At 52.6% G+C, this 24708-nt stretch overlaps 5 protein-coding genes across 5 annotated transcripts; 1 reads left to right on the plus strand and 4 right to left on the minus strand.

Annotated features, from left to right (window-relative positions):
- Positions 1-2351: 2351 nt before the first annotated feature.
- On the minus strand, positions 2352-4741 carry B0T23DRAFT_435251 (HCO3 transporter family-domain-containing protein). Its single transcript, XM_062840526.1, has 2 exons — positions 3644-4741; positions 2352-3574 (listed from the first exon to the last, which is right to left on the minus strand). Exons 1-2 carry the CDS (start codon positions 4659-4661, stop codon positions 2700-2702), a joined length of 1893 nt encoding a protein of 630 aa, XP_062697577.1. The 5' UTR covers positions 4662-4741; the 3' UTR covers positions 2352-2699.
- Positions 4742-5797: 1056 nt separating this feature from the next.
- B0T23DRAFT_30275 (peptidase family M41-domain-containing protein) lies at positions 5798-9076 on the minus strand. The gene is made up of 2 exons (XM_062834313.1): positions 6854-9076; positions 5798-6790 (listed from the first exon to the last, which is right to left on the minus strand). The coding sequence occupies exons 1-2, from the start codon at positions 8811-8813 to the stop codon at positions 5964-5966; spliced, it is 2787 nt and encodes a 928-aa protein (XP_062697578.1). The 5' UTR covers positions 8814-9076; the 3' UTR covers positions 5798-5963.
- Positions 9077-10172: 1096 nt separating this feature from the next.
- On the minus strand, positions 10173-13604 carry B0T23DRAFT_30322 (fungal-specific transcription factor domain-containing protein). The gene is made up of 6 exons (XM_062834315.1): positions 13209-13604; positions 12989-13116; positions 12860-12924; positions 12468-12806; positions 11175-12411; positions 10173-11119 (listed from the first exon to the last, which is right to left on the minus strand). Exons 1-6 carry the CDS (start codon positions 13407-13409, stop codon positions 10333-10335), a joined length of 2757 nt encoding a protein of 918 aa, XP_062697579.1. The 5' UTR covers positions 13410-13604; the 3' UTR covers positions 10173-10332.
- A 4080-nt stretch (positions 13605-17684) lies between these two features.
- Positions 17685-19660, minus strand: B0T23DRAFT_392492 (uncharacterized protein; the record flags this gene model as incomplete). Its single annotated transcript, XM_062838011.1, has 2 exons — positions 17685-18814; positions 18925-19660. The coding sequence occupies 2 exons, from the start codon at positions 19658-19660 to the stop codon at positions 17685-17687; spliced, it is 1866 nt and encodes a 621-aa protein (XP_062697580.1).
- Positions 19661-21771: 2111 nt separating this feature from the next.
- Positions 21772-24668, plus strand: B0T23DRAFT_371117 (uncharacterized protein). The gene has a single exon (XM_062836630.1). The coding sequence runs from the start codon at positions 22267-22269 to the stop codon at positions 24604-24606; it is 2340 nt and encodes a 779-aa protein (XP_062697581.1). The 5' UTR covers positions 21772-22266; the 3' UTR covers positions 24607-24668.
- The last annotated feature ends 40 nt before the right edge of the window (positions 24669-24708 follow it).

Here is a 24708-nt window from a genome sequence, read left to right on the forward strand (position 1 = left end):
ACCATGGCGTGGGCGTCCACAGTCGTTACCACTACTCGGGATATTATTGCTGGGCGAGAGAGGTCTGAGATGTCTAGACATGCCAACGTCTGGTGTTTAATTGCGTTGGGGGCTTCAATGTGTATTGGATGGAGATGTCCTCTAAATGCTCCAAAGCAAGGGCAGTCAACCAGATCTGATGTTGAGCGTCAACCAACCGCTCTCTCTTTCTACCAGCCGCTGCGGCGTTTGGAAAGGCACGGGACAGGGACCAACATCCCGGCTTCCGGTGATTACATAGCGATAAACAACAGTTTGCCTCTGACGCCACAACCCGGCTTCTCCGTAGCTCAACACAACCAAGCAATGGCCTATTCTATGTTGGTCGCCCGAGTGTCGGTCTCTCTCCGTGATCATCCGGGCCGTTTGTTCTTAAACGTGCGAACATGCATGGAGCGGCTGGCTGACCAGGAAATCCACAAGAAGGCGACGCTAGGAAGCAAATGCATTGCATCTCGCTAGGGCCGTGGTGTTCATTGTTGTTGGTACCGATGCTGTTGAGTAGAGGTTGCATTAATCACAGTAAGTCACTCCATGTGGCTGTCCAGGCAGGTCGAGAGCGGCGTCCGGCAAGCATATACCAACGGTAGTTGGACGAACTATCGATCTCGCGACCATGGGCAGTCATGAAGGGAACTAATGCGGAGGGAGAGGGAGTAGGTAGGTGCTTTCACGCTCGAGCTAACAGAAAGTCCTCGATAACCAGCACCCATCCGACGAAAGTCCTATTGGCTTTTGAGACGGCTAACAAAATCTTGAACTAGGACAGTTGAATGCCAGTTTCAAAGGAATATGATGCGGGTGCTTGCTTCTGAAGCAACTGAAGGCTTAAGTTAAGGAGAGTTATGAGCCCATATCCACAGGCTAGTAATAACCCTTCTATCTAGATATAGTGTATCTGATACCCGACCTCTCCAACTGGAAAATGGCATCCTTTGCGTAAATTTTTTTTGGTTCCCTCTTGAACTGTCCTTTCGGTCAGATCCCGTGGCTCTGGGAGCATTAAAATGGATTAACAAACACAAAGCCAATCCTGTCGCGATCCAGTGGTTGGCCTTCGTTCTTTACTTTCTACGCGAGCCGCGACTTCCACACACCGCTGGAGTCCCTTCGTTAGCGATCCCGCCATGTCAAGCCGTCTGTACACCAGACTCGTGATGAACAAGAAGCACAATCATAGATGGAATTAGACTGAAAGTAGCTTGCCAATGGTTTTCGAGAGCGCTATCATTTTGGGAGTCGCATGGTTGAGTTGATAGTAATAATGTCAGCTAAGATTGTGTTTATATTGTTCGATGACAAGAGACTTCTTGTGCGTTTTGATGAATCCAGAGCAAGGTAATGGTACAAAGCGCCCAACCTATCCTTGATGTTCTATAATCTCGCTCTTAGGGAAGCGTTCCGAAAATTCCTGCTCTGTAAGGCGAGAAGAGAAGAGGGACGCTAAACAAACTGTCACGAATTACCTCAAGACGACTGAACCACAAGAGTGCACCCGCCACACGACCACCCGATTGACAATCCTCCAACGGCACTATGAATTCCCCATACGGAAAGAATGGATTACTATCCATACCTAGCTCTGTAAGATGGGGAGCAGAGGGCAAGAGTTAACCAAGGTCATATGCGCAAAGGAGAGAAAGAGGAAGGAACAACTAAGAAAACAGCCAAGTTGGGGGTACGGGGAAAGAGCCAAGGGGTTCGAAACAAGAACGCTGCGAGAGCAAGGAGACAGGGAAAGGAAAAACAAAAAGAGATAGAAGAAGGAGAAGAAAAAAGAAAGCCTTGATGGGAGGTTTGTTCAAAAGACAACTTGACTTTTCACTCAAGTTGCTTTCCCACAGGAAGTACGGAAGGGAAAATAACAGCCGGCCGTTGAAGCACATTGTATTGATGAGCCCTTCGGCAGGGTATCCGTAGTGGTAGATACTCGGATGAGGGATGGGTGGACCAGGTTTTTTTTTTTTTTTTTTTCTTCCAGAAGCTACAACGGGTAGGTAAAATCAGGGAGGTACTGAAACTGAGGTGACAAGCTCCCATCTGCCTTCAAGATCGGGATGAATGAAGTGGATCAAGTGTGAGCACACGTGCCACCATCAGCTACAAGAAGGCAAGCATGCCGATCCCAGTTGCTTGACTAGCTCTGTTCGCGTCCGTCAAAGCCTGGAATTCTGTCCGGAGGCATCGCGGCCTTTGAAAACGCAAAGCAAGTGGACATATAGACGAGTGGTTCGAAGCTACCATGCCTAGCATCGTGAAGAAAAGAAAACTTGACAACTACCGTACCCAAAGAAGAGTTGTCTTAAGTGAGGCGAATGAGTAGTCATTACTATTTAGATATATATATACATGCGGTCCAACGTATATGTACACGGCGATCTCTATTGATCACCTTTCTTCATGTCTCTTCTTTCCTGGAATCACCGCCTTTTACAACTCCATATCGTTCAAGGAGAACCCGATTACCTATTACCCAAATTCTTTCCATCTAATCGATCATCTCTCTGCTATTCCACTGCCTCCTGGCCTGATGATGCCCTCTCCTATGCACCTGCCCCTGACTCTGCCGCTGCTGAATGTCATCGACCGTCGTGCTACCCCTGGGCAACGAGCCCTTAACATTTTTTACTGACAATCCCAACTCCGCAACTCCTCAGCGCTCATCTCACCGGCCACCTTCTTAGACCTTTGCTTTTTCCCTCCGCTCCCGAAGAGAAAACACCACCGCCCTCACCACCCCCACTACTCTCCTCACCCATGTCCCCTTCTTCCGTCCTCTCCTCCTCCTCCTCCTCCTCCTCCTCCTCCTCAACGCCACCATAACTGCCCCCGACACTCTCCATAGTGAACGGACTAGCCGTCGGCCCATCCAAGACCGCCAACTCCTCCTTACTCAACCACCTCGGCAACAACACCGCCCTAACCGGAATCAGCGCAAAGATAAACACTGGGAACCCAACCGCGGCAACAGTCTGGGTGATAGCAAACGTCGCTCCAAACGCTATGAGCTCGATAATCACAAACAGCCAAACCCGGCTTCTTCGCCGGGCCTTATTGTTAAGCGGATGGTTGGGGTTGGTGAGCCGACTATCTTTAAAGAGGAAGATAAGCTTCTGGGTGATTCCGTTCCCCGCCAAGGCTTGGTAGCCCATGATAAAGAAGAGGCCTGCTAGCACGCCTTGCGGGATTAGATGTAAAACGACGAGGAGGGGACCAGTCATGGTTCCCAAGGTGAGCAGACCTTGGGCAAGGTTGGAGACGCGTTGTTCGACTACGGAGATGGGTTTGAATTGATATGACTCCGAAGGATGGCCCTTGGATTCAGAGGAGTCGACGTCGGTGTCATCGTTTGTGGCGACTTTGGTGACGCACAAAGAGGCAGTGTGGAAGGGTGCTTGCGGAATGAGGCCGTTGGGAAAGGGGATGCCGAGTAGGCCGGAGACGCCGGTGGTCAGGCCGAGGAGAAAGAGATCCCAGTGGAAGCCGGCGGGCTTGCGGAGGGGGAATTCAGTGCCTTGGGCAATGAGGGAGGAGACTGTGTTAGTTTGTGGTGTTAGCATAGATAGATTATTAAGTGGTTGAGGGGAGAAAGGCATCTACCCACCATTATGATCAAACCAAAAGAGAATTGTCAACAGCAAAGCAAACGGGACAGCCAAGAAGACATGTCCCACGGGGATATCCCAAAAGTGAATAAACCACCCTCTGATCCAGCCATTCTCATGCGGCGTCGGGAAGAACGCCTTGCTAACCTCCAAGTGCTCCAAATGGATATGCTCCAGCTTGCCAAAGTGGACAAACCCCGTGAAGAACACCACTGTCAACGGCGTCCCATAATCCTTTAAAAAGACGCGAACGGTATGATTAAACAGGCTGCTACCGCCCAGTTCACCACAGATGTACGCGATAGCGAAGACGCAAAGCGCTACAACAACCGATAGATAAAACGGCGCTGCATCTCCTAGCCGCTGCAGCACCTGAACCCCCTTCTGCAGGTATATAAACGCCACATAAAACCCAAAAATATCGCACGGAAACCTCGTGACGTAGCGCAGCCAGTTGCACGAGTTGGTGACAGCCAAAATCCAGTGAAACACCAAGGACCAGAGACCGATCCAGCACATGAAGGCCATGTAGTTGGTCCCCGTCGGCTCCATGATGTCGTAAACGGTATAGTTGAAAACCGTGATCGGCCCCGTGACACCTACTATGACGAGCGGTTGACAAGCCAAGACACTGAATACCACGGCGCCCAAAACACTGGCAAGCAACACCTCATTGACTCCGTACATCCGGTCCGTCTTGGTGAACATGTCCAGCGAGAAAGCGAGGGCGGGGAGAATGTTGGCAAAGTACATGTATACCGTGGCGGGAACTACGCGGTAGTTCCAGGCGTCGGTCCAGTCGGAGAGGTAGTAAGGGGCGCGACGACGGAGATCGTTGACCATGCCCCGGAAGAGATGGATTTTGTACCATTTTGCGGTACGGGGGGTTCTGTGGTGGCGGTTTTCGGCTTCGCGGTCGGCTCCGGTAGTGGTGTGGTTGATGTGGAGTCCTCCGGCTCCGGCTCCGGCTCCGACTCCGGCTCCGGTCCCGGGGTCCGGGTTTGTTATGGATGCCATTGGATTTCCGTGATCGTCAAACTTTCCAAAGAGGCTTATGACTCAGCGGTCGCTCAACTTGCGGAACTGAGTGGCTGGTGAAAGCTGCGCGTCAGAAGGATCTTCTGCGCCGTCGCCGCTCCGTGGTCTTCCTGGGCTGCGGCCCAGCGAAGTAGAACCTTTAAAGTTGTCGTGATACCTGGTCCTCGGCAAGATCTTGATAGTCCAAGCGAGACTCGTCTGTTATTTGAATCGTCGCCGTCGCCGTGATGGATGATCGCGCTGCATGCATGAGTGTGCAGTGTTCAAGACAAAGCTTTTGTGATGTAGTCACCATTCAACTTGGATTCTTAAAGGCAAGAATACCTCTAGGGAGAAAGAAGGGCGGTAACAAGAGATCAATACAATAATTGAAACCCCCATCCCGTTCCTAGGTACTCACTTACTTTTCTTCACAGTCCAGGTTTTCGAAATTCAGTTGACGGTCAATTCTTGGCTTTCATCTCTTCCCCGGATCGGCCCCCCCCTGTCCTTCCTTTGGCGGCGAGAAAACAGTGGGTCCCTCCAGCCAATTGGTGACAACGCCCGCTGATGTGCTGCTATGTACTAATTTCCCCTACAGTATACTAGATTCAGGACAGCCGGCAGTTTCTTACTATTAAATTGTCAGATATATACTTGTTTGCAGTTTTCGTTTTTTCTTTCATGGAAAAATGCCAACGAAATTTCAAGAGATCCATTCTGTAGGTATGCAAGCATGTACAAGGCCCATACTAGCCACTCACTCCAAACAATGCCCGCCCCAGTCCCTACCTATTCCTCCCGTCTATTTCAATAATGATACAACGAGGCTCGCTGTAGTACTGGTGCGCTTGCTTGTCAACCAACTCTCGTGTGAATGTGAAAAGCTAACATGTACATTCCTCCGCTTTCTTTCTTTTCGTTCTCCCAAGTCCCAGCCTCAATTCGATATCAGTACAAGAGTAGAGTAGTACAGTTACAGACCTAATGAGCCAGGTATAAAGTGTCATCACAAACACGTCGGGGACCATGACCTCTTTCTCTTTCACTCTTTCATCCTTAATCTTTTCTCATCCTCTTCTTGAACAACAAATAGATAAAAAATGCGTGCAAGAAACGCCCCCCCATTCTCCTTGGTAAACATAACATTTGGTGGTACAGAACAAATCAACATCAACAACATTGAGTTGGGGGATAATGGCTAAAACAACAACAACAACTTCCCTACTCCTTCTCCTTATTTACACCCCTCGCACGTCTCATCTACCGCCGCCATTCTGTTACTTCATCCCCTCATTCCCATCACCTTTGCTCCTTGCTCTCACCTTCCTTGTTGCCCGTAGCGTCAGCTTTCCCTTCCCTCATGGCCGGCTGCGGCCCCCGCTCCTCGGGAGTATCGGTGTTCTCGGTAGGGAATGGTGGTGGGGCGCTCTTGCGCTCGCCGTGGAAGTACTTGGAGAACTCCTCCTTGTCAGGCCACTGGCGGGGGCCGAGGAGGCGGACGAGGTCGTCACGCGACAGGACCTCCTTCTTGAGGAGCTCCTCGGCCACCATGCCAACCTCCTTCTTCTTGGCCGTCAAGAGGTCCTTGCACTGCTTGTAGGCCTCGTCGACGATGCGCCTCACCTCGCTATCGATGGCCTGCGCCGTCGACTCGGCGAACGGTTTCTGGAACCGCTCCGCGCTGTCGTCAAAGTGCAGCATGCCCACCTTTTCGGACATGCCCCACTCCGTCACCATAGCGCGCGCCATGCGAGTGACCTTCTTGAAGTCGTCGCTGGCACCCGTTGTCACGACGGGGAAGTGAAGCTCCTCGGACACGCGGCCACCAAGAGTCATGGCCATGCGGTCCATCAACTGCTTGGTGTTCATGAGGTAGGCGTCACCAGATGGCAGGTACTGAGCGTAGCCGAGTGCGCCCTGGCCACGAGGAATGATGGAGACCTTGAGAAGAGGATCGGCCCACTGGAAGAACCAGCCGCAAATGGCATGGCCGGCCTCGTGGTAGGCAACTGTCCTCTTCTCCTCGGGGCTGAGAACCAGGGACTTGCGCTCCAGACCGCCAATGACACGCTCGATAGCCTGCTCGAAGTGGATCATCTCGACCGTCTCCGCATTCGCTCTGGCAGCTATGCACGTTATTAGCACATGACATCAAGCGGGGATACGACAGTCAAGGTCAAAAAACTTACCGACAAGAGCAGCCTCGTTGACGACGTTGGCAATGTCAGCACCAGCGAAGCCAGGAGTCAAGGCAGCGAGACGGCCAGTGAGGAACTCGATATCCTCCTTGGTCACAATTTTGGCCAGATGGACCTTGAAGATGTCCTGACGACCCTTCATCGTAGGCCTATCAATGTTGATGTGTCTATCGAAGCGACCGGGACGCATAAGAGCCTTGTCCAGGATGTCGGGTCGGTTGGTACCGGCAAGGACGACTACCTGCTCAGTTGTATTGAATCCATCCATCTCTGTAAGAATCTGGTTGAGGGTAGCCTCGCGCTCGTCGTTTCCTCCACCCCTGAAGCCGCCGTCGGATCGAGACCGACCAATGGCATCGATTTCATCGATGAAGATGATGCAGGGAGCGTTCTTCCGCGCCGTGGCAAAGAGATCACGGACACGGGACGCACCAACACCGACAAACATCTCCACGAATTCGGAACCGCTGACACTGAAGAAGGGAACCTGCGATTCACCGGCAGTCGCCTTGGCAAGCAGAGTCTTACCGGTACCGGGAGGACCAGACAGGATAGCACCACGAGGGATCTTGGCACCGAGCTTCTGGAAGCGCTCGGGCTCCTTGAGGAACTGGACAAACTCCATAATCTCGACCTTGGCCTCATCCATACCCGCGACATCAGAGAACTTGACCTTGACCGCAGTATCGTGGTTGAACATCTTGGCCTTGCTCTTGCCGATGCCAAACATGCCACCGGGGCCGCCAGCGCCGCCAGGACCTCTCCTGGAGATGTAGGCAAGCAAACCAACAAGCACCAGGGTAGGGCCAAAGGCAAGGATGATGTTGCCCCAGCTGAATTCGTTGGCATAGCTGACAGGTATCCTCTCAGCCGGCGGAATTCCAAGCTCAGCCTGGGCCTCGTCTAACCTCCTCTCGAAAGCATCGATAGAGCCAATGGTGAAATAGTAGTGGAAGCCGGGAGCAGCGGCGGGCGAGTCGGGATACATTTGCCTGACAGCCTCCTTGTTGAGATCCACGATGACGCGATCCTTAACGACCGTGAGCTTCTCGACCAGGCCCTTTTCCAAAAAGTTCTTGCGCAGTTCCTGCCAGGTGATCTCGCGAGAGTCGTTGCCGGGGAACAGCACCTTGTAGGTCCAGAACAGAACAGCGGTACCAATAACGTAGTTCATGAGGCCGCCGTCAAAGCCCTGGGGAGGCTCTTGACCACCTTGGCCCTGAGCACCAGGCCTCTTGGGCCCTTGCTGGCCTTGCTGCTCACCACGCTGCTTTCCTTGTTGGCCGTCGGGCTGCTGTTGGCCGGCTTCCTTGCCTTCGCGTTGCTTATTCTGCTCCTCCGACGTCTGCGCCTTCCTGTCCGAATCTGACATGTTTGAAGTGAAAGTGTTGTCATTGAAGCCACTGGCGATAGACTTTGCGTTTGGGTTCTTCTTCATGTATTCGACCTCATGTTCACCGAGATCCTTGGCCAGCATAACCAGAGACTTCATGCACCTGAGCTGCTCAAAGATGGTGATGTTGCCACTGATCCACTTTTTCAGAAGCTCTCGCGTCTCCTTTGGGCAGCCGTAGTGCTTGATGCCTTGGAGGATAACATCCTGGCCCTCAATCTTGATTCCCGTCTTCAGTGCGGCCTTTTTAATGAAGGCATCGAAATCCTTGAGATCCTGCTTCTCCATGCGCACCCATCCTGGGGGCAGGGGGCGTTTGGGCTCGAAATCTTGCTCGTCCTCCTCGGGCTTGGGCGACTTGTTGTCGTCATCTTTCTTGGATTCGGGCTTCTCGGTCGATTGTGTCGAGTAGAGCCGGGAGGTAGGTAGCTGGCGAGCGGACGAGAGGGAGGCCCGGGGGAGGCGGGACGCACGGTATGCGGGCCGGGTGGTAGTCCGGAGGGCCTGCTTGGCGCAAAGCGCAAGCTGCTGGGACGATTGACGGAATCTGACCGCCATGGCTGGAGAGACGGTTAGATATGGGAGAAGAGCTGGAGGGGTGCTCTTCGGCTTGGAGGAGGGGTAGGTCAAGGGTGGTGGTGTAGCGCGCTGCGCGGATGGGATTCCAACTGAAGCTGGAGGTTAGTGCGGGCACAGCCCAATCGAAGAAAACAGGGATCCAGCACTACAAGTAAAAGATGGATGTGCAGCTGGTCGTCTCCTACTGTAGCTGCCATGCACTTTTGGCGACGTGAATTGGGTTGGTGAGGGCCCAGGAAGTCGCGGGAGCTCGGTGGTGTGGTGAGCTTCCTTCAGTTGCAATGGGACGGGACGTTGAAGGTTGCGACTGCAGGTAGTCGAAGGTGGCGGTAGGTAGGTAGGCAGGCACGTAACGGATGATGTACTGCCCCTGCGATCATGTAGTGTACCTTGAATGGTGTAGTGGCTGGCGGCGGTAGAGCTACGGAGCCGGCGAGCTGGCCTGACTGGTGACTGACTGACTGACGCTGCACGCAAAGCAGCTTCCTCCACCTGGTCCGTCCGATATGGCCGACTGGGGGGCGGCACTGGAGAAAATCAGGTCAAAGCCAGGGCATTCCATTTGCACGCATCATGCGGCTAAGGACGGACCCCACCCGCCCGTAGGTTACAGCGAGTGAGTGCTCCACTCCACACTCACTCGGGTCGGAGCTGAATGCCTCTGACGTCCGCGGACCCTGAGAACTTCGGCGCCCGACGTTTGCTACCTATGTACACTACACTATGATCTTCACAGTTGCGTCACGTGTCAAGACAGCTTACCTACCCGTTTGCTCCAAACTCCAACAAACAGAATGCTCGGAATAGCTTCGCTTTGTGCCTTCAACTGATAATTCTAAAACGGTATCCAAATTACAGCACAGCATCTTACTGGCCAGCCTCACCATCAACAATCACCATCACCAATTGTAACTCCCCCTTGCCATCCACAACTTCCCATAAATGCCTTGCGCACTGGTTCTCCACCATGGAGATTTTCCCAACAAGTCGCCAATTCTCCAGGATCCACAGCTATACATATCCAGCCTCTGCTGGATTCCCATCGTTTCTGGACGTCGAGAAAAGGGAGCCATGCATATGCTGACATGTGTACCATATTGCGAGTACAAAATGCTTCTACTTCTTCAAAAAAAAACACACGAAAATTGTGAGTCAAAACAGCTTGGTGACATGCTGTGACCGTCCAGAATGTAAGTGTTAAATAGCAACAGAGATGAGAGTTTTCCCAGCATGAGTTTGCATATGCATGCCCCCCTTATCAAAGACCGTAAAAGTCCCTTCAAACCAAAGTACCTAGGTATACCCTTCCCTCTCCATGGTAGCCCGCTTCCCAATGCAATACAATGCATAAAATGTGGTCGCATCTTTTATCCAGTCTTGCCTGTCCTCGTGAATTCCAGCCTGCTTTTGTCTGGCTTCAATGACCCTTCTTCATTAGACTCTCCACCTGATCTCACTAGTGGTTCCCATCGCTTTGCTCGAGATGACCCTTTCACCATCACCGCTGATGTGATACATCGCTGCCAAAGTTGCCATTTTCGACACTAGGATATTCACCACCGCTCATCTCTGCCCAATTCCAGTCCAGTGTTACTGGTAAGCTGAACAAATCTTGCGGCAACATCGGCTGTTGGTAAATGGATCTTGGGTCGCCCGCAGACGGGTCCGCCAGCCCATCCATCACAAAATCGGCAGGATTCATATTCGCAATGGCACCGAATCCAGTAAGATCAGCCCAATTGCCGTAGTCAATGCCTTCCATGCCAGTTGGGGCGTCAGTCCATCCGTTGGGCGTCATCCCCGGTGATGGACTCTGGCTGAATGGACTGTGGCCGCTCTGTGGGGTGCGGGTGCTTTGCACACCTGGCGAAAGATGATCTTTCACTGATCCCGAGTTCGGCTGTGGTGTGGCTGCACTGCCTGCTGTCGGAGGCCGCGGCGTCATGGTTGCGTTCGGATTGAATGAAGAGGCGTGGTCCGCGGATGCTGTAGTGCTCGATGCTGCCTTTCTACTAGATGCTTGCTCCTGCATCTTACGCTTGCGTCGTGACGAATTCTCTTTCTCGGCCTTGTCAATGACAACCTTTGCGATGCGCTCGAATTCAGCGCAAATACCGAGCATGCGGTGCACACCGCCGGTTTCGGCCTCATGACCAAGCATGGACAGGAAGGTTACAACCACACTCATCAGTTTTGCGTCCGATCGCGCCCTAGGGTCCAAGGGATTTTGGAGGATGTTTCCGAATAGCGTCACCAAGGCGGAGACAGGGAAATACAGCACCATCCTGTAACAGCTATCAGTAAGTGTGTGGATGGTTCTTGATTCAGAGTTAGACTTACCAGACGCATGAAAAATCGCCTTGAGGGATATACTTGAGCAGGGAAATTGAGGCTCTTGCGGCTGATGTACACAGTGCTGCTGAAGAGAAGATTCTGGGGTTCAGAGGCCTGGCATTGAGGCCTTGAATGGCAAAGTTCGACAGGCGACTAGTCCAGTAGCCGTGGTGAATAGACATACGATGAATCGTTGTCAAGCAGTTGTAGTAGGTAAAATGCAGCATGACGACGTGAAGGATCAGTGGTGTATGGGATGCCTTGATTTCATGCTCGGGTCGGAAGTCGATGGGAATGCTGTCTTTCCAGTCTTCGAGTTCCTGATCCAACTCTCCAATGGTGTTCAACAATTCACCATCCGACTGCTTCGTGGCCTTCGTTGCGTATAGTCTTTTATACACCTTGCTCTCAACGATGGAGATCTCAACCATCTTTCTGAAAAGATTCATCTTTCCTTTCCCATCAGCAAGGGGAATGTTACCGATGCCGTCGGCGGGATCTTCGTCAGGAAGGTCAACGTTCATGTCATCATCGTCTTGCGCGGGCGGCCGTCCAGATCGTAAGCAAAGGTCCTTATCCAACATATAAGCGATCCAGAACACCCGTTTCCGCTGTTCGATCTCGATTGGGTTCAGGTTGAAGCCGGTTCCGCGCTTATGGAGGCCGATAGTATGTGAAAGGCGAATTGCTGTGGCAATGAGAAGGAACGACGGCTGTGGGTTAGGAGTGCCCTGCATAAAGAGAGACATACCCAGGAGAGCCTGGACACTAAGTAGATCAGTATTGCGCATCGTCAGCTCCGAGAAGACTGCCATGGCATTCTTCATATAACCCCAAGCCTTATCATCCTCTTCCTGTGGAACCAAATTGCTCATCACCCGCAGACGGTAAGCGATAGCCAGCGCCACGTTCAAGCTTGCCCACCATCCGGATCCCTGATACGGGTCAGAGGAATACTGTCTTTCGACCAGATGCATAAATGTTGGCTGATGGAACAGCGGAAACATGCAGTTGAAGTTCTCAAAATAGTCTTTGAGAAGCGACATAGCTTCCGGCTTGGGAGGTAGCTCTTTGAAAATTACGCGGCGGAACAGATCGCCAAAAATGTCGGGTTTCCATCTTGTCCATTTGTGGTCGTCAACCGAAACATCAGAGATCATCTGCTGGAATGAGTTGTCACCCATCTTCTCATTGACCCACTGGATGCCCTTGGGAGAAAAAATTGAGAAGCCGGAAGATGACCCTTTGACAAGTTAGCAGTGACACCATCAACCCAGGGCCTACATGACAAGGACATACCAATGTAACGAGTTTCGCCATTGTTGTTTGTGACGAGGGAGCACATCATCTCAGACAGGGCTGAAACCTCCTGCTCTGTTTCCTCCTTCTCGACTTTCTCGGGAGCTATCGAGGCCCGCTTCTCTCCCTCTTTATCTCTGGGCGCTTCAGGCAAAGGCGAGGCCAGCGAGCTGCGCGGCGTCGAGTTATTTCCATCTTGTCCCGATGCTGCCTGAGATGGTGAGGTAGGGTTGGAAGCGGCAGCCTGTGAAGTTTGTCTCGACTGTGCTGTCTTCTCCGCGAGCTTTCTTTCAAGCGTTCCGAGGTCGGTGGCTCCGTTATCATCGTCTCCGAGCAAACCTGTCGGACTGGTAAGTATCGTGCCAAGCTGGAGGCGAGCTACGGGTAAATACCTGATAGTCTCAACAAATGTTCCATGCGGCCTAACCGATTCTCGAGACCTTCAATGTACTTGGCACTGCAAGACACTCAACGATGAGCCAATGTTCACATGCCTGAGCATCTGCGAAGGTGTGACATACCCCTTGGGCGGACTTCTCTTCTTTTCCACTTGGGTGAAGACACAATCGGTCTTGTAGTTTCTGCAGTGCGTGCAAGCTGGCAGCTTTCCATCACACTTGATCTTCTTCTTTCTGCACATATCGCAAGCCTAGGGAATTGGGAAGGAGCTCTGTTAGCGACGGTTCTTCGATGGACACTCCCCGGGTTTCTGATCTTGGCCAATGTCTAACCATGACTCACCCTTGCTATCCTCCTCCTCTTTGCCTCGCTTGTATCATCAAGCAGCCCATGCTCACCAAACATTTGTGCGACAGCTAGGTCATGTGGAAGTTGTTGGATGGGTATGCCATGCTCCGTGTAGCCCCCGAAGATCTGAGGCGGCTGGTTCAACAGCGGTGGAGGTGCCATGGGCATCTGAAAACCGCCGTGGAGGTGATCCATGGTTGTGGTGGTGGTGGTGGTGGCAAGAGACAGCCGTCGCCGTGTATATTACTTTGGAGCAACACAGTATATATTGAAAATCGGGATCGTCTGGTCGGCTATGAAGTCGGGGGTCGGTCAGATAAGTGGTTTTTGCCCTTCACTTATCGGCTGTGACGTTGGTGGTGTCGAAGGGAGTCGGATATTATGTATTAGGGAGAACGTGGAAAGCCGTTGACAAGCAGGGGAGATATGGCGGCGGGCGGGTACGTAGTAGTAAATAGGCCTTACGGGGACTGGAGTCGAGGCTCGAAAAAAAAGAAAATAGGCGCCCGGGGTACAGGGGCAGGAGAGCTATTACATAGCACGCAGGGGCAGCAGGTGGTTGTAGTAGCTGGAGCCGGGAGGCCTTTCACACACCCTCCTCACACCTCTCACACCCTTCCACCTCACACCGTACGGTGAGTGGTCTGTGGTATCTTGGGGGAGTGGTCGTTCTCCTATCGGACGGTCCCGTCTCGGTCTGGTGAACGTGAAGGACAACGTGGGACTTGACTAGCCCGCTTCACACCACTATTGTCAGACTTGACGGTCGAATCAAGGGGCCGGAAAATAGACCGGATCGCTCGGAAATCTGGGGTCGTGTTTTGGCTTTTCCTCGGCACTCACTCGATGTCTTTACTAGAGGTATGTGTGTATGTATGTGGTTGTGCGCCGAGTAGTCCAGTGAGATTTGAAGCGGAGGAATCTATCCGCAAGCGTCTCCTTCTGCGGGCTGTTGACCAGTATAGGTACACGTAAAGCCGTTGAGGCTCCTTGTGGGCTAGGGTAGGCCGTGGTAGGCAATGGGTAGGTGATCCGTAAACGGTTTCCAACGGCGAAATGGAGCTGGACATAGAAGCTCCAAGCTTGATAGGATTCTTGTCGGACGATTAGTGGCTCCAGTCGTATGCTAGTGCGCTATAGCAGGAAGCTGGGTGCTCGGCTGCCCCTGTTTGGCCGTGAGAGATTCGCTGTTCAAAGGGTCCAACAAGTGAGAGTGTGGTGGTAGGGCTGAAGGGCTTGACAGCTTGAACCCCGACCGGGCAGACGAGATTGATACTACTCGCAGGTGGTGATGGGATGTCTGAAGAACAAAACGAGAAGATGCAGACTGAGAAGTGGAAACTAGTATAGAGGTATCAATTCCATGTCAACCGAGCATCAAAGTACGGGGTGCACGAAAAAGGAAGGACCTGCGTCGGACACACGGGCGTTATTCGCAGCGAGCATGGACGCTGATAGGCTCGCCGTGTTAGTGTTTACAGCATCATGTGCGAGGGGAAGTGAACTGTAGACTAAGAGACTGCAGTGACTAACGTGAAGTGCAGTGAGCTCAGCTGCAACTTCTACTTTGTAGTTCTTGGCATCACTCGACGTGCACTGTGTGGCCCAGACGTACCCTTCCGTCATTCACGACTGCTACTGCCTCCTACAGTGTACCATATTATATATAACTGGGGAGAACTAATTCGAGCCGAGGACGAAACGTGAAACTTGCCACTCGATTCCACGTTGTTTTGAGAGGCACGATGGTGAAGAGCTATATCATCAAAGGAGTAGGCCATCTTCCGACAACCCATGCGATCAGTACGTCTAAAGCATTGCGGGGGGAAAAGAGTCGGGCATCAATGACAAACTCCCCTCAGATCCCCCCTTCCTCAGACAGGTCGATACATAGGTACTGTATCATCATCGAACACATCGATTAGGCCCTGGCTCCCTGGGTAGTATAGGTAGGTAGGTACTAGTGTATCTACACACACCATAGCCCAATCCAAGAAAGGGGTTCACCTTCCGCCATCACACGTGCTGGCTCAAGGCACCGGAAGCTGTTTCTGCATCACAACGTCCGTTCTATAAAATCCCCGATATGGTGGACTCGGCAAGCACCTGCAATTTAGTACATACGCGTACATAGCGGGACTGAGGCCCTGTTTCCAAGCCCCAACTGCGGGATTGCAAGCACTCGGAGTCCGCTGACGGCCTTAACCCCGAACTGTAATTCGCATAACTTGTGACGTAAATAGATAGATACTAGGGATTGGTGGGTTTTATACAATGCGGCACGGCGTGGCACGATAACTTCACCAAAGACGAAGCCATCATAGTAGTATCTCATGTCTGTCTCCCATCAACAACATAGGTATGTACATAAAAAACAGCTGGGCGTCCAAAGAATACCTAGGTAGGTACCTTCTCCAAATTCCCCAGATCCCTCCGTCCTCTTCACAATGTTCCCCAACAATGACATTTGTCAGCCATTTACTCCGCTATCGTGAACAATCCTGCAATTATTACCCGTCTTCGCCCGTCCGTCCAAGCGCACGGGCAGCAGCCACGAGAAATTACACCGATTAGACACCCGTGCAGTGGGAGCGCAGCCAGCTCCGAGCGGGGAAGCCGTTATACCTATTACATACATACACTACTAGTAGCTGTCCATGTCCGACCGTTTGCATTCTCTCTCTCGTTCGTTAGCTCGTCTCGTCCGCCGAACCCCCTCCATCGCTTGATGCTACCTACCGACGCTTAGTTTTACTCTGAATAGCTCCCGTCCATTAAGTTCTTCGGTTTCATCAGTGTCTCAACTCCTTGCTCTGGTTACTTTGGTTGCTGCTTTGCGTGGCTTTCTCTGGGTTAGTTTATTCTCCCATGATGCGGAATGATTTTTTTTTTTTTCGAAGAAGTAGGAACCTTCGGGCATGTTCCGTCCTGCATAAAGATCTACATCATCACTGCCCTCAATAGAAAAGCTGCTGGGACCCTCTCAGGTATGGGGTGCTGAACGCAAGGCCTCGGTTCTGTGTTATTGCTGGCCTGATTATATCATAGCACACTTGATTTGTAGCAGCACCTACTGCTAACCGTGAAGAGACACGGATGGTTCTAAAGGGACAGACAATAAACGAAGCGAACCGTGAATCTTGATGCTATGCTATCAAGTTGCTTGATGTGATACGATAATCACGAAAGTTTTGGCGGCGCATGGCGGTTGGGTTGGCAACCACTCAGGTTGGCATGACACTCCTGGACACACGACGACGGATGGAATATTTTCTCTGAACTTTACGTACCTTGTCATCATTGAAAACAGATTTCGTCCTCGCCATGTCTTTCACTTTTCTCTTCGCCTCCTATCTTCCTCTCATTACGCAATTCGACCACCATATACGACCGACCCCGTTCGCCACTTTGGTGCAGCACAATGATCCTATCGCACAGCTCTTCTTACTTTACACCGATGCCGCTCACCCTTGATCAACGCCTCCCATACGTTGGCACAATGTGCATTGTGTACGCAGGAATAGCAGACGAGCATCCGGCCACGCTGTTACTCCATCTATAATTCCGATTGGACGATGCGTATTGCTCTAACATGCACTGGAAAATCGCCGAGAGTTGTTGCACGATACGTGCCAGATGGCGAGATAATTGCTCCTTACTGGATCTACGGTTCTATCCAACAACTATATGGAGAGAATGGATTCAGGAGTATTCGAAGATCGGTACGTAGGTACGCAACAGACACATAGCAACAGCTATAACAGGCAAGAATCGGCGTCAAGGGGCGCGGCGTGGTGGTGAGAGTCGTTCAGTCCAGTTCAGTTCCAGACAAACCATCGGCTTTTCTGCTGCACTTCACTTCCTCTTTTTTTTCTCGCTTTGCTTTACTTGCACTGCTTCTCTTTCCTTTCCCTATCTTCACATCTATCATGTAGCCCGAGGTATATGCCGACCTGGTCTCCGAACACTTTCCTTCCTCCCGCCGCCCCCAGAACACCAAAATCCAACTGGATTACATACCTGTGTGTGCCTGCCGGCCAAGCCATGATAAGAAGAAGGAAGAGGCTTCTAGCAAGCCATAGCCCTCGCTTCAGGATCCCTCCATCCCCTCATTTTTTTTCTCCGCGTTTGTTGTGCCCGTGCCTCGAACGGACTGACCACAAGACATTATAGAATAAAGAGAGAGTGTGTGTTAAGTTGGAGGGAGATGAGAAGAGAAATGAAAAAAAATGTCATGTACATCGACAATGGGCGCCGAAGGGAAGATGACTGCCAGATGAAAGAGAATGGAAGATCAAAAAATAGAATAAAAAATAATAGTCGACAAGAGAATGTTGATATCATATCCAAGAAGCTTCACAAATTTTACCAAGACGACTGCAAAAGAAGAAAAAAAGTTGGATGGCTCAATATGGGTCAAAGATGGTAAAATGGCTATGTCCAAAAAAAGATGAAGACAAAATGATCCCATCACATATCCTCAGTAAATCTTGACCCAGATCCTCGGGACCCATCCCGGGATACCAGACTCCGACCGATCGGGTCTGGCAATAAAGAAGCACGTGCGGGCGGACTTGGAGGTCCATGACTGCCAATCGGTGACGCCGGCGTTACCGGGTGCGTGTCATCTGAAAAGGGGCTTGTTGCTCTTGCTCCCGTTGATCCTCCATCCTGCTGAACAATCGCGGTCCTCCCCGGTCCTGACCTAAAGACGGGAACGCCGCTTATGGGCCGCATCGGGGACCCGAGTTTGAGCCGCTGCCCACCGAGGTCAAGGGCGCCCGTCGTCCCATCGGTGAACGCTACGGAATCCCGATAGTAGACGCTCTCGTGAGGATCCGGGTCGCTGTACCCATCTCCCCCAGATTCTAAAACGGATATCAGCTTCTTGCCTGATACCCGGTAAAAACCCGGTTCTGAGGCCGGAGGCTCAGTTGACGCGGCCGAGAATCGCTTGGCCCCCGTAAGACTGGCAAGAGCAGACGGGACTGCGTATGGAAGACCGCTTTCTGTCATTCCTCCTCCTCCTCCTCCTCCTCCTCCTCTTCCTCCAGTTCCTCCACCGCCTCCACCACTACCGCCTCCTCCTTCTCCTCCTTCCAGAGCTCCTCCTCCATGCTCATGTCCGCCCCGTTTCCGGGCTGCGGCCGCCAGGCTTCCACCTTCGCCCAGCAATCGGATGTTGCCGCCGCCGTTTCGCTTCTTCCATTTTAAAAGGAATAATAACAGGAACGCAATAAGGGCCATGCCCGCAGCCCCGCCTACGACACCTCCAATGATGGATCGCTGAGCGGTGGGCGTAAGTCCGCTGGAGTTGTTGTCCGTGTTGTCGGGGTCGACATACGGGGAGTCGGTCGTTCCGGCGGGGCTTGCGGATTCGCCACCAGCTCCCGCATTGCCGCTGTTGCCTTCTTCGGTCCCACCTGCTACGAGAGTCGGCACACCTGACGAGATAGACGTGAATTGAGTGGTTGAAGCTCGGCTTTTGGTGGAAGAAGCGAAGGTGGATGTCGAACTTGCAAAGGTTGATGTTCGGGTCGTGTTTGCGAACAAGGAATGGGATACATGCGTGCCGTTGGGATAAAACGATGGGATGCGAGCTATACGACAAGGCGCGCACACGGGCAAGGTGTTAGTCACTCACTGCGCATGGATCAAATCTATCTGGATGGGGGAAAGGATGACACAAAGGAAGGAAGCATATGCATACTTGAAGAAGAGTTGAAAAGTCCGGAGGATAGCGATAGTGTGGGGAAGCTCGAGGTGCCATCATGGTAAGATGCGGACGAGCTGTTGAAAGGAGCGGACGTCAAGGCCCCCGGCGCAGCCACGCCGGAGGACAGAGACAAAATAGCGGACGTTACAGACGACTCCGTGTCGACGGAGGCAGTTGGCGACGGTGTCCCATCGCCAAGTTGCGGAACTGAGACGGGCACGGTGGGCAACTGGCTACCCAGATCTCTGACCTCGGCAGTTAGCACGGCCACAGGGTCGGATGACTGTGTAACAGGTTCGGATGCCAGAGTCGAGAAGTGGACGAGAGCACCGGCGTCATCTATGATCTTGATGACGGACACAGTTTGGACCACTAACACTTGACGTGCATTTAGTGGTTCGGGTTGTTGGTGCGTATCTGGAGATGAACGAATGTCGAGATGTTTGTGGTCCTGGAGAGTGGTGTTGTCGCCGTCTTCATGTGATGGTTCCTGTGCTTGTTGTCCGGAGGATTGGTGGTGGTAGTGAGCGTGGTTGTGGTTGTGTATGTGGTGTTGGTGTTGGTTAGGAGTTTGATCAAGTTCCTCTTCCGGACGGAGCTGGCCTTGTTGGTTGTGTTGGTGGTGCAAATGGCGGTGGTTGTGCCCAGCGCTGGAGCCTGTATGGGAATGGTCGATATTCTGGGTTTTGCGGGCCTGAGAGAGTGAAGGCCCGCCAATGTGGTTAGTCATGGCGTGTGTTGTGGTGCCTGCAGCCAGGCAGCCCAGTGACAGAGAGGTGGGTTGTTCCGAGCGCTTGTTTGGAGGGCGTTGGGTGCGCGATGTGTGGCTGTGTAATCAACGAGCGACGAGGGTTAAACGAGCGACTTGTCCAAGATGGACAGCTTTGGGTGACTTTTTTCTCTCTCTGTTTTCGCGGGGCCGGGGGTTGGCCAAGGAATGTGGGAGTCGGGCTTCGTGATCCGGTGATTCTGAGAGGACAACGGTTTCCCGTATTCGAGTGCGCGGGTGGCCGGGTCGGTCTGCAATAGTTCGTAATCGACAGCTGCGAAGCTACGCTGAGGATGGCGGCGACGAGACGATGGAACAATAGCTACTCAAGGTATTGGTTGGCTGGCGCATTGTAGGAGATCATGGGCAAGATCTCGTCGAATCCATCCTCGGTCGGTATAGTAGTCCTGGGATCCAATGCTTTTTTTTCTTATTTTTTTGTCGGGTTCGGCGTCCACCTCTTTGATAGTTTTCCCCTGTCGGAGTCTTCTCTTGTCTCAATGGCCCGCCGCTCACAAATGGGTAAAAATGGTAAAAATACGCTCGCCGCCTCGGCACTCGTCCGCGCTGTGATGGAGTCAACTCGGCCTCTTCAGACTGTCGCCAACATGCCTGGTTGAGGGAATGAACGAATGAATGATAGAACAAGAGAAACAAGACAGCAGCCGGGGGAGAGAAGGGACAGGCAAAGAGGAGAGAAAGACCAAAAACATTGAATGAACAACGGGGGGCGGGCTGCACAACGATAATAACCTCCGGGACCACGCCATCCACTTCCATAGTACCATACCCAAACACCCATACCTCTGCACATCCATGGGCTCGCAGATGAAATTAGATGCCAAAATTGGGCACAGCATGCCCTCGCAATCCTCGCAGCCGTCGCATCTGCCCTGCAACTGAAATGACGGCGGCATGCTCCCTGGTCTTGATCGGGCCCCCCCCCCCTGGATGGAGGTGCCGTCCACGCCCTCTCCCGTTCCTGCCTTGGTTGCCCCTGCGCGGCGTTGAGCTGCCCTGGGCTGCCCGAAAGGGTCTCCGCTGCGGGATCCCTTCTAGCGCGGCGTCCAACATTCAATGCCTCGATGGGTCCATGTCTGGGGGCATTTGGAGCCCTTTTCGGGGCCAACTCCAACTCGCGGGACCCAACACGTTTCTGCAATTTCGCTTCCCTGGCCCGATGTCTCTCCTCTTTGCGCTTTCCCCCGTAGGTGGCCCACCCAGCAAAACCCATGAATGCCATGGCAGGCCTGGCTCGCTGGAATCCACCCTGGCTGGGATGTGGTTCATTATTGGCCCACCACAGCCGCGTACGTCTTCAACATCTGATGCCGTGATTGGCCCGCTGTGCAACTGAGAATGCACTGGCCAACGATTGATGCCCGCAATTTCCACGACGGCCCATACAAACAGCAAGAGCGAAACAATTGCAGAGCACTGGTGAGACTGGGCATGACGATTGTCCTTCGCATGCGGATGGATACGGCGAGGCTCTTGGGAGTTAGGGGAAGCTCCTGAGAATCAGTGCAATCACGATGCAAGAGGCACGTCTTTTTGCGATCAACATTTGAAACACTCGGGATTTCCCTGATGGGCGCAGCAAGAGACTCGTACCCCGCCAGGCCCGCCTATGTAATGGGACCTGGTTGAACCTGAGTCGAGTCAAGACATGCAAGAGCTTAGTCCATCTTAAAGCCGTGACCGATTGATACGAAGCTCAATCTCATTTGGGCCTGGGCAGTTGCGACTAGTCGTTGGCATCTTGCAAATGCCGCAACCGTCACACCTCGTGTCGTGCCACTGCACACCTGAAGGGACAGAGCGATGATACTTACAGTAGGTGCCTTTTTAGGTACAGATAAGAGAAAGGCCCCATCTCCTCTATCAGCCTGGCAGTCTATGTACCTATCTCTGAGGAGACCTAACTTGAAGTCTGCCTCTCGCTGCCCCTCTGGGTGTGGCTTAGCCTTGGTCAAGCCTTGAGGTTGTGCTGATAGGTACCTACGTGCCACAGCGAGGTACATCGTCCTGTTGAATGTGCTGGTTCAGGCTGATACAGCAAACCCAGACCAGCCAAACACACCCCAGAATTCCGTGCACCCACCGTGACAGTGGCATCTTCCAACGCGGAAATCCCGTCGAATTGGATATTAAACGTTCAGGTCAACCGATAAATGATACCTGGGATACGTAACCACCTTGTGGTCCTGAGTTCATTGCAGGAATGGATGTGCAAGTTCCGGCCAGCCGATGATCCATTGGTGTCTTCCTGTCTCGCCTACCCCTTTCAGCTGTAAGCGGGCATCGTCAGCTAACCAACGTCCTGCACTAGAGCCCCAGGTCGACCTCTACCGTAACCCGCTGTATGTACCTGAACCCTCCAACCAACCAACCACTGGACCAGATGTAGAACGAGATCGATGCCCTGCTCACGTCAACCAACCCCCACATCAAATCATGGAACCCAGAACACTCGCAAGTTCACTTCCAATTAATCAAATTTCAACTTGTTTGTTCAGAGCAAGTTCGTTTCAAATCCGTGTTCAGTGGCTGATCCGCCGAGGGCCATGCCATCTATTCAAGACCTATCGCTGAAAGGGGCAGCATCGTCCTCGTCAGGAGGGCCATCAACACGGCCGTCCTCCCTACAGTTACAATCACCTCTGCCAAGCATCGCCGTGGTTGATAAAGAGCAACAACAACACCACCACCAGAACGCCCCGGAGTGGACGGCAGGCCAAGGGCACGGCCTAGACAATTCGAGTCCCCCTCCAGCGAACTATCCATATTCACAATGGAACAGGCCGGCCGACCCTCGAACCTCGTCCACACAGTCCTTGGCCCCTTCGACCCCGACGGGCAGTTACAGGGACCCCAGGAGGACGCTGCTCGTTATTTACATTCATGGTTTCATGGGCAACGACTCCTCCTTTCGCTCCTTTCCCGCCCATGTCCACAACTACCTTCGACAAGCCCTGGCCGAGACACACGTCATCCACTCCAAAATCTACCCCCGCTACAAGACTTACAAGTCCATTACTGTGGCCCGAGATAACTTCAGTAACTGGCTTCTGCCACATGAGTCGCCCACCACCGATGTCATCTTGATCGGCCATTCTATGGGCGGCCTGCTGGCTGCTGAAGTTGCTCTGTTGCCACGTCAACCTCAAGATCCTCCAGCTTACGACGACTCTCCCTTTCGCCATCGTATCTTGGGGACTTTGTCATTAGACGCTCCGTTGCTAGGCCTCCATCCAGGTATTGTAGTGTCTGGAATTGCAAGTCTCTTCCGTAAGGCTCCGAGTCCTCCAGGTGCCACGAACGCGGCGCAAGAGTCTCACACGCTTTTCGCCCAGCAGTCGCCAGGGCTGTCACCAGATGCGTCAATTTATTCAGAAATCTGTCCTCCTCCGGAGGCAACTTCTCCCATACCCAGGCCCACACCACTATCAACAACGTCGTCTCCCTCAGCACCGGATCCTTTCTTCAACCCAAAGTTCTTCAATGACGTGTCATTTGTGGACCGAGGATGGTTGAAGAACATAGCCCACTTTGCGCAAAAACACAGCCAAGAGAACCTTGTTGAGGCAGCTACTAACCACATCATATCACACTTGGAGTTTGGCGGTTGTTTGGCCGACTACCCCGGAATGAAGTCCAGGTATAACAGGTTGAGGAGGCTGGAAGATGTCGATGAGTTGAAACAGTCCCCAATAAATAATGAGCATCTGGTCAGAGTGCGGTTCGTGAACTACTACACCATATCTACAGGGATACTCAAGGATAAGGAGTCTCGCAAGGGCAGTACTCCAAAGGTTGCGTCAGAGGTTGCTGCTCCAGAAGACGGCCCTTCGAAGTCGAAAAGGCTTGAAAAGGCTCCTGAGCACCGGGAATCATTCGATACCGCGAGATCTCAGACCTCGACTCCGCGGAGCTCAACCGAAGAAGATTGGGAACTTACAGAGCTGGAACCCGTACCCGAACCAGATGATGGACCCGTCCATGGGCGTGTGGAAACGGAGGACAAACCCCCTGCATACGTTTCTCACGAAGAGCTTGACAAGACTGCCGAACATTCCATCAGTAACACCAGCGGAAGCGGCAACGGCAACGTAACTGAGCCCAGCATAGAAACAACCTCACTCCCTCTACCGGACCTCCCCCCGATCCCAGACACCCCCTCGCCGCCACCCGCCATAGACCTAAGCTCCATAAGCGACAAAGACGCTCGTAAACAAGCCGAAAAGGACGCCAAGCAAGCGCGGAAGGAGTACGAAGCAGCAGTTAAGAACCGGGACAAGATTCTCAAAGAGCGGTTGAAAATTGTCGAAAAGTACGAGAAGGCGCAAGCCAAACTTGCAAGGGACATTCAAAAACAGCAGGAAAAGCTGCGTAAGAACGCCGAGAAGCAGGAGAAGAAAGATGAGAAGGAGTGGGGACGGAAACAAAAGAAAGAAGAGAAATTGAAGGCGGAATCGACGGCGAGCAGGATTGGTGAGTTGGAGACTCACCATTTGGCTCATAATCAGAGTTTGAATGGGGGATCGTTGTCGGCGTCGCTAGGGACCCCGGCTGGTGAGAGCAGCAGCAGCGGGAATGTAACGGGAAAGAATAAAAGCAAGAAAAAGGAGAAGGGAAAAAAGCCGAAGGGGGAAAAAGAGGACAAACAAAAACTCCGCAAATTCTGCATGCTACCCTCCAAGATCAACGGCATCATGGACCCAACCTGGATTCAAGTCTACATGGAGGGAGTGGACGAAGTTGGTGCTCACTGTGGCTTGTTCTTCGCGGGGCCGCATTACGATAAGCTGGTGGGGGATGTCAGCTCGAGGATCATGGGGTGGGTGCAAGATGATGCGAGCAAGAGGTTGTTGCTTGAGGGAATGCAGGGATTGGATCTTGATTGATTGATTGATTGATTGATTGATTGAGTGAGTGAGGGTCTTGTTGTTGGGGGGAGGGAGAGGGTAGATTGGAGGATGGGAGAATGGGTACTAGGCGACGGGCAA

The sequence above is a fragment of the Neurospora hispaniola genome (assembly GCF_033458365.1).
Source record: "Neurospora hispaniola strain FGSC 10403 chromosome Unknown B0T23scaffold_1, whole genome shotgun sequence".
Classification (NCBI taxonomy): domain Eukaryota; kingdom Fungi; phylum Ascomycota; class Sordariomycetes; order Sordariales; family Sordariaceae; genus Neurospora; species Neurospora hispaniola.

Bases quoted from the DNA above. Each gene is read 5' to 3' on its own strand.
- B0T23DRAFT_435251 (XM_062840526.1), bottom strand. From the start codon at position 4,661: ATGGCATCCATAACAAACCCGGACCCCGGGACCGGAGCCGGAGTCGGA. The intron at 3,575-3,643 runs GTGGGTAGATGC...AAACTAACACAG, and splicing joins CTTTTGGTTTGATCATAATG to TCTCCTCCCTCATTGCCCAA.
- B0T23DRAFT_30275 (XM_062834313.1), bottom strand. From the start codon at position 8,813: ATGGCGGTCAGATTCCGTCAATCGTCCCAGCAGCTTGCGCTTTGCGCC. The intron at 6,791-6,853 runs GTAAGTTTTTTG...TAACGTGCATAG, and splicing joins CAACGAGGCTGCTCTTGTCG to CTGCCAGAGCGAATGCGGAG.
- B0T23DRAFT_30322 (XM_062834315.1), bottom strand. From the start codon at position 13,409: ATGGATCACCTCCACGGCGGTTTTCAGATGCCCATGGCACCTCCACCG. The intron at 12,807-12,859 runs GTATTTACCCGT...CCAGTCCGACAG, and splicing joins ACATTTGTTGAGACTATCAG to GTTTGCTCGGAGACGATGAT. The intron at 12,412-12,467 runs GTATGTCCTTGT...AACTTGTCAAAG, and splicing joins TGGCGAAACTCGTTACATTG to GGTCATCTTCCGGCTTCTCA.
- B0T23DRAFT_371117 (XM_062836630.1), top strand. From the start codon at position 22,267: ATGCCATCTATTCAAGACCTATCGCTGAAAGGGGCAGCATCGTCCTCG.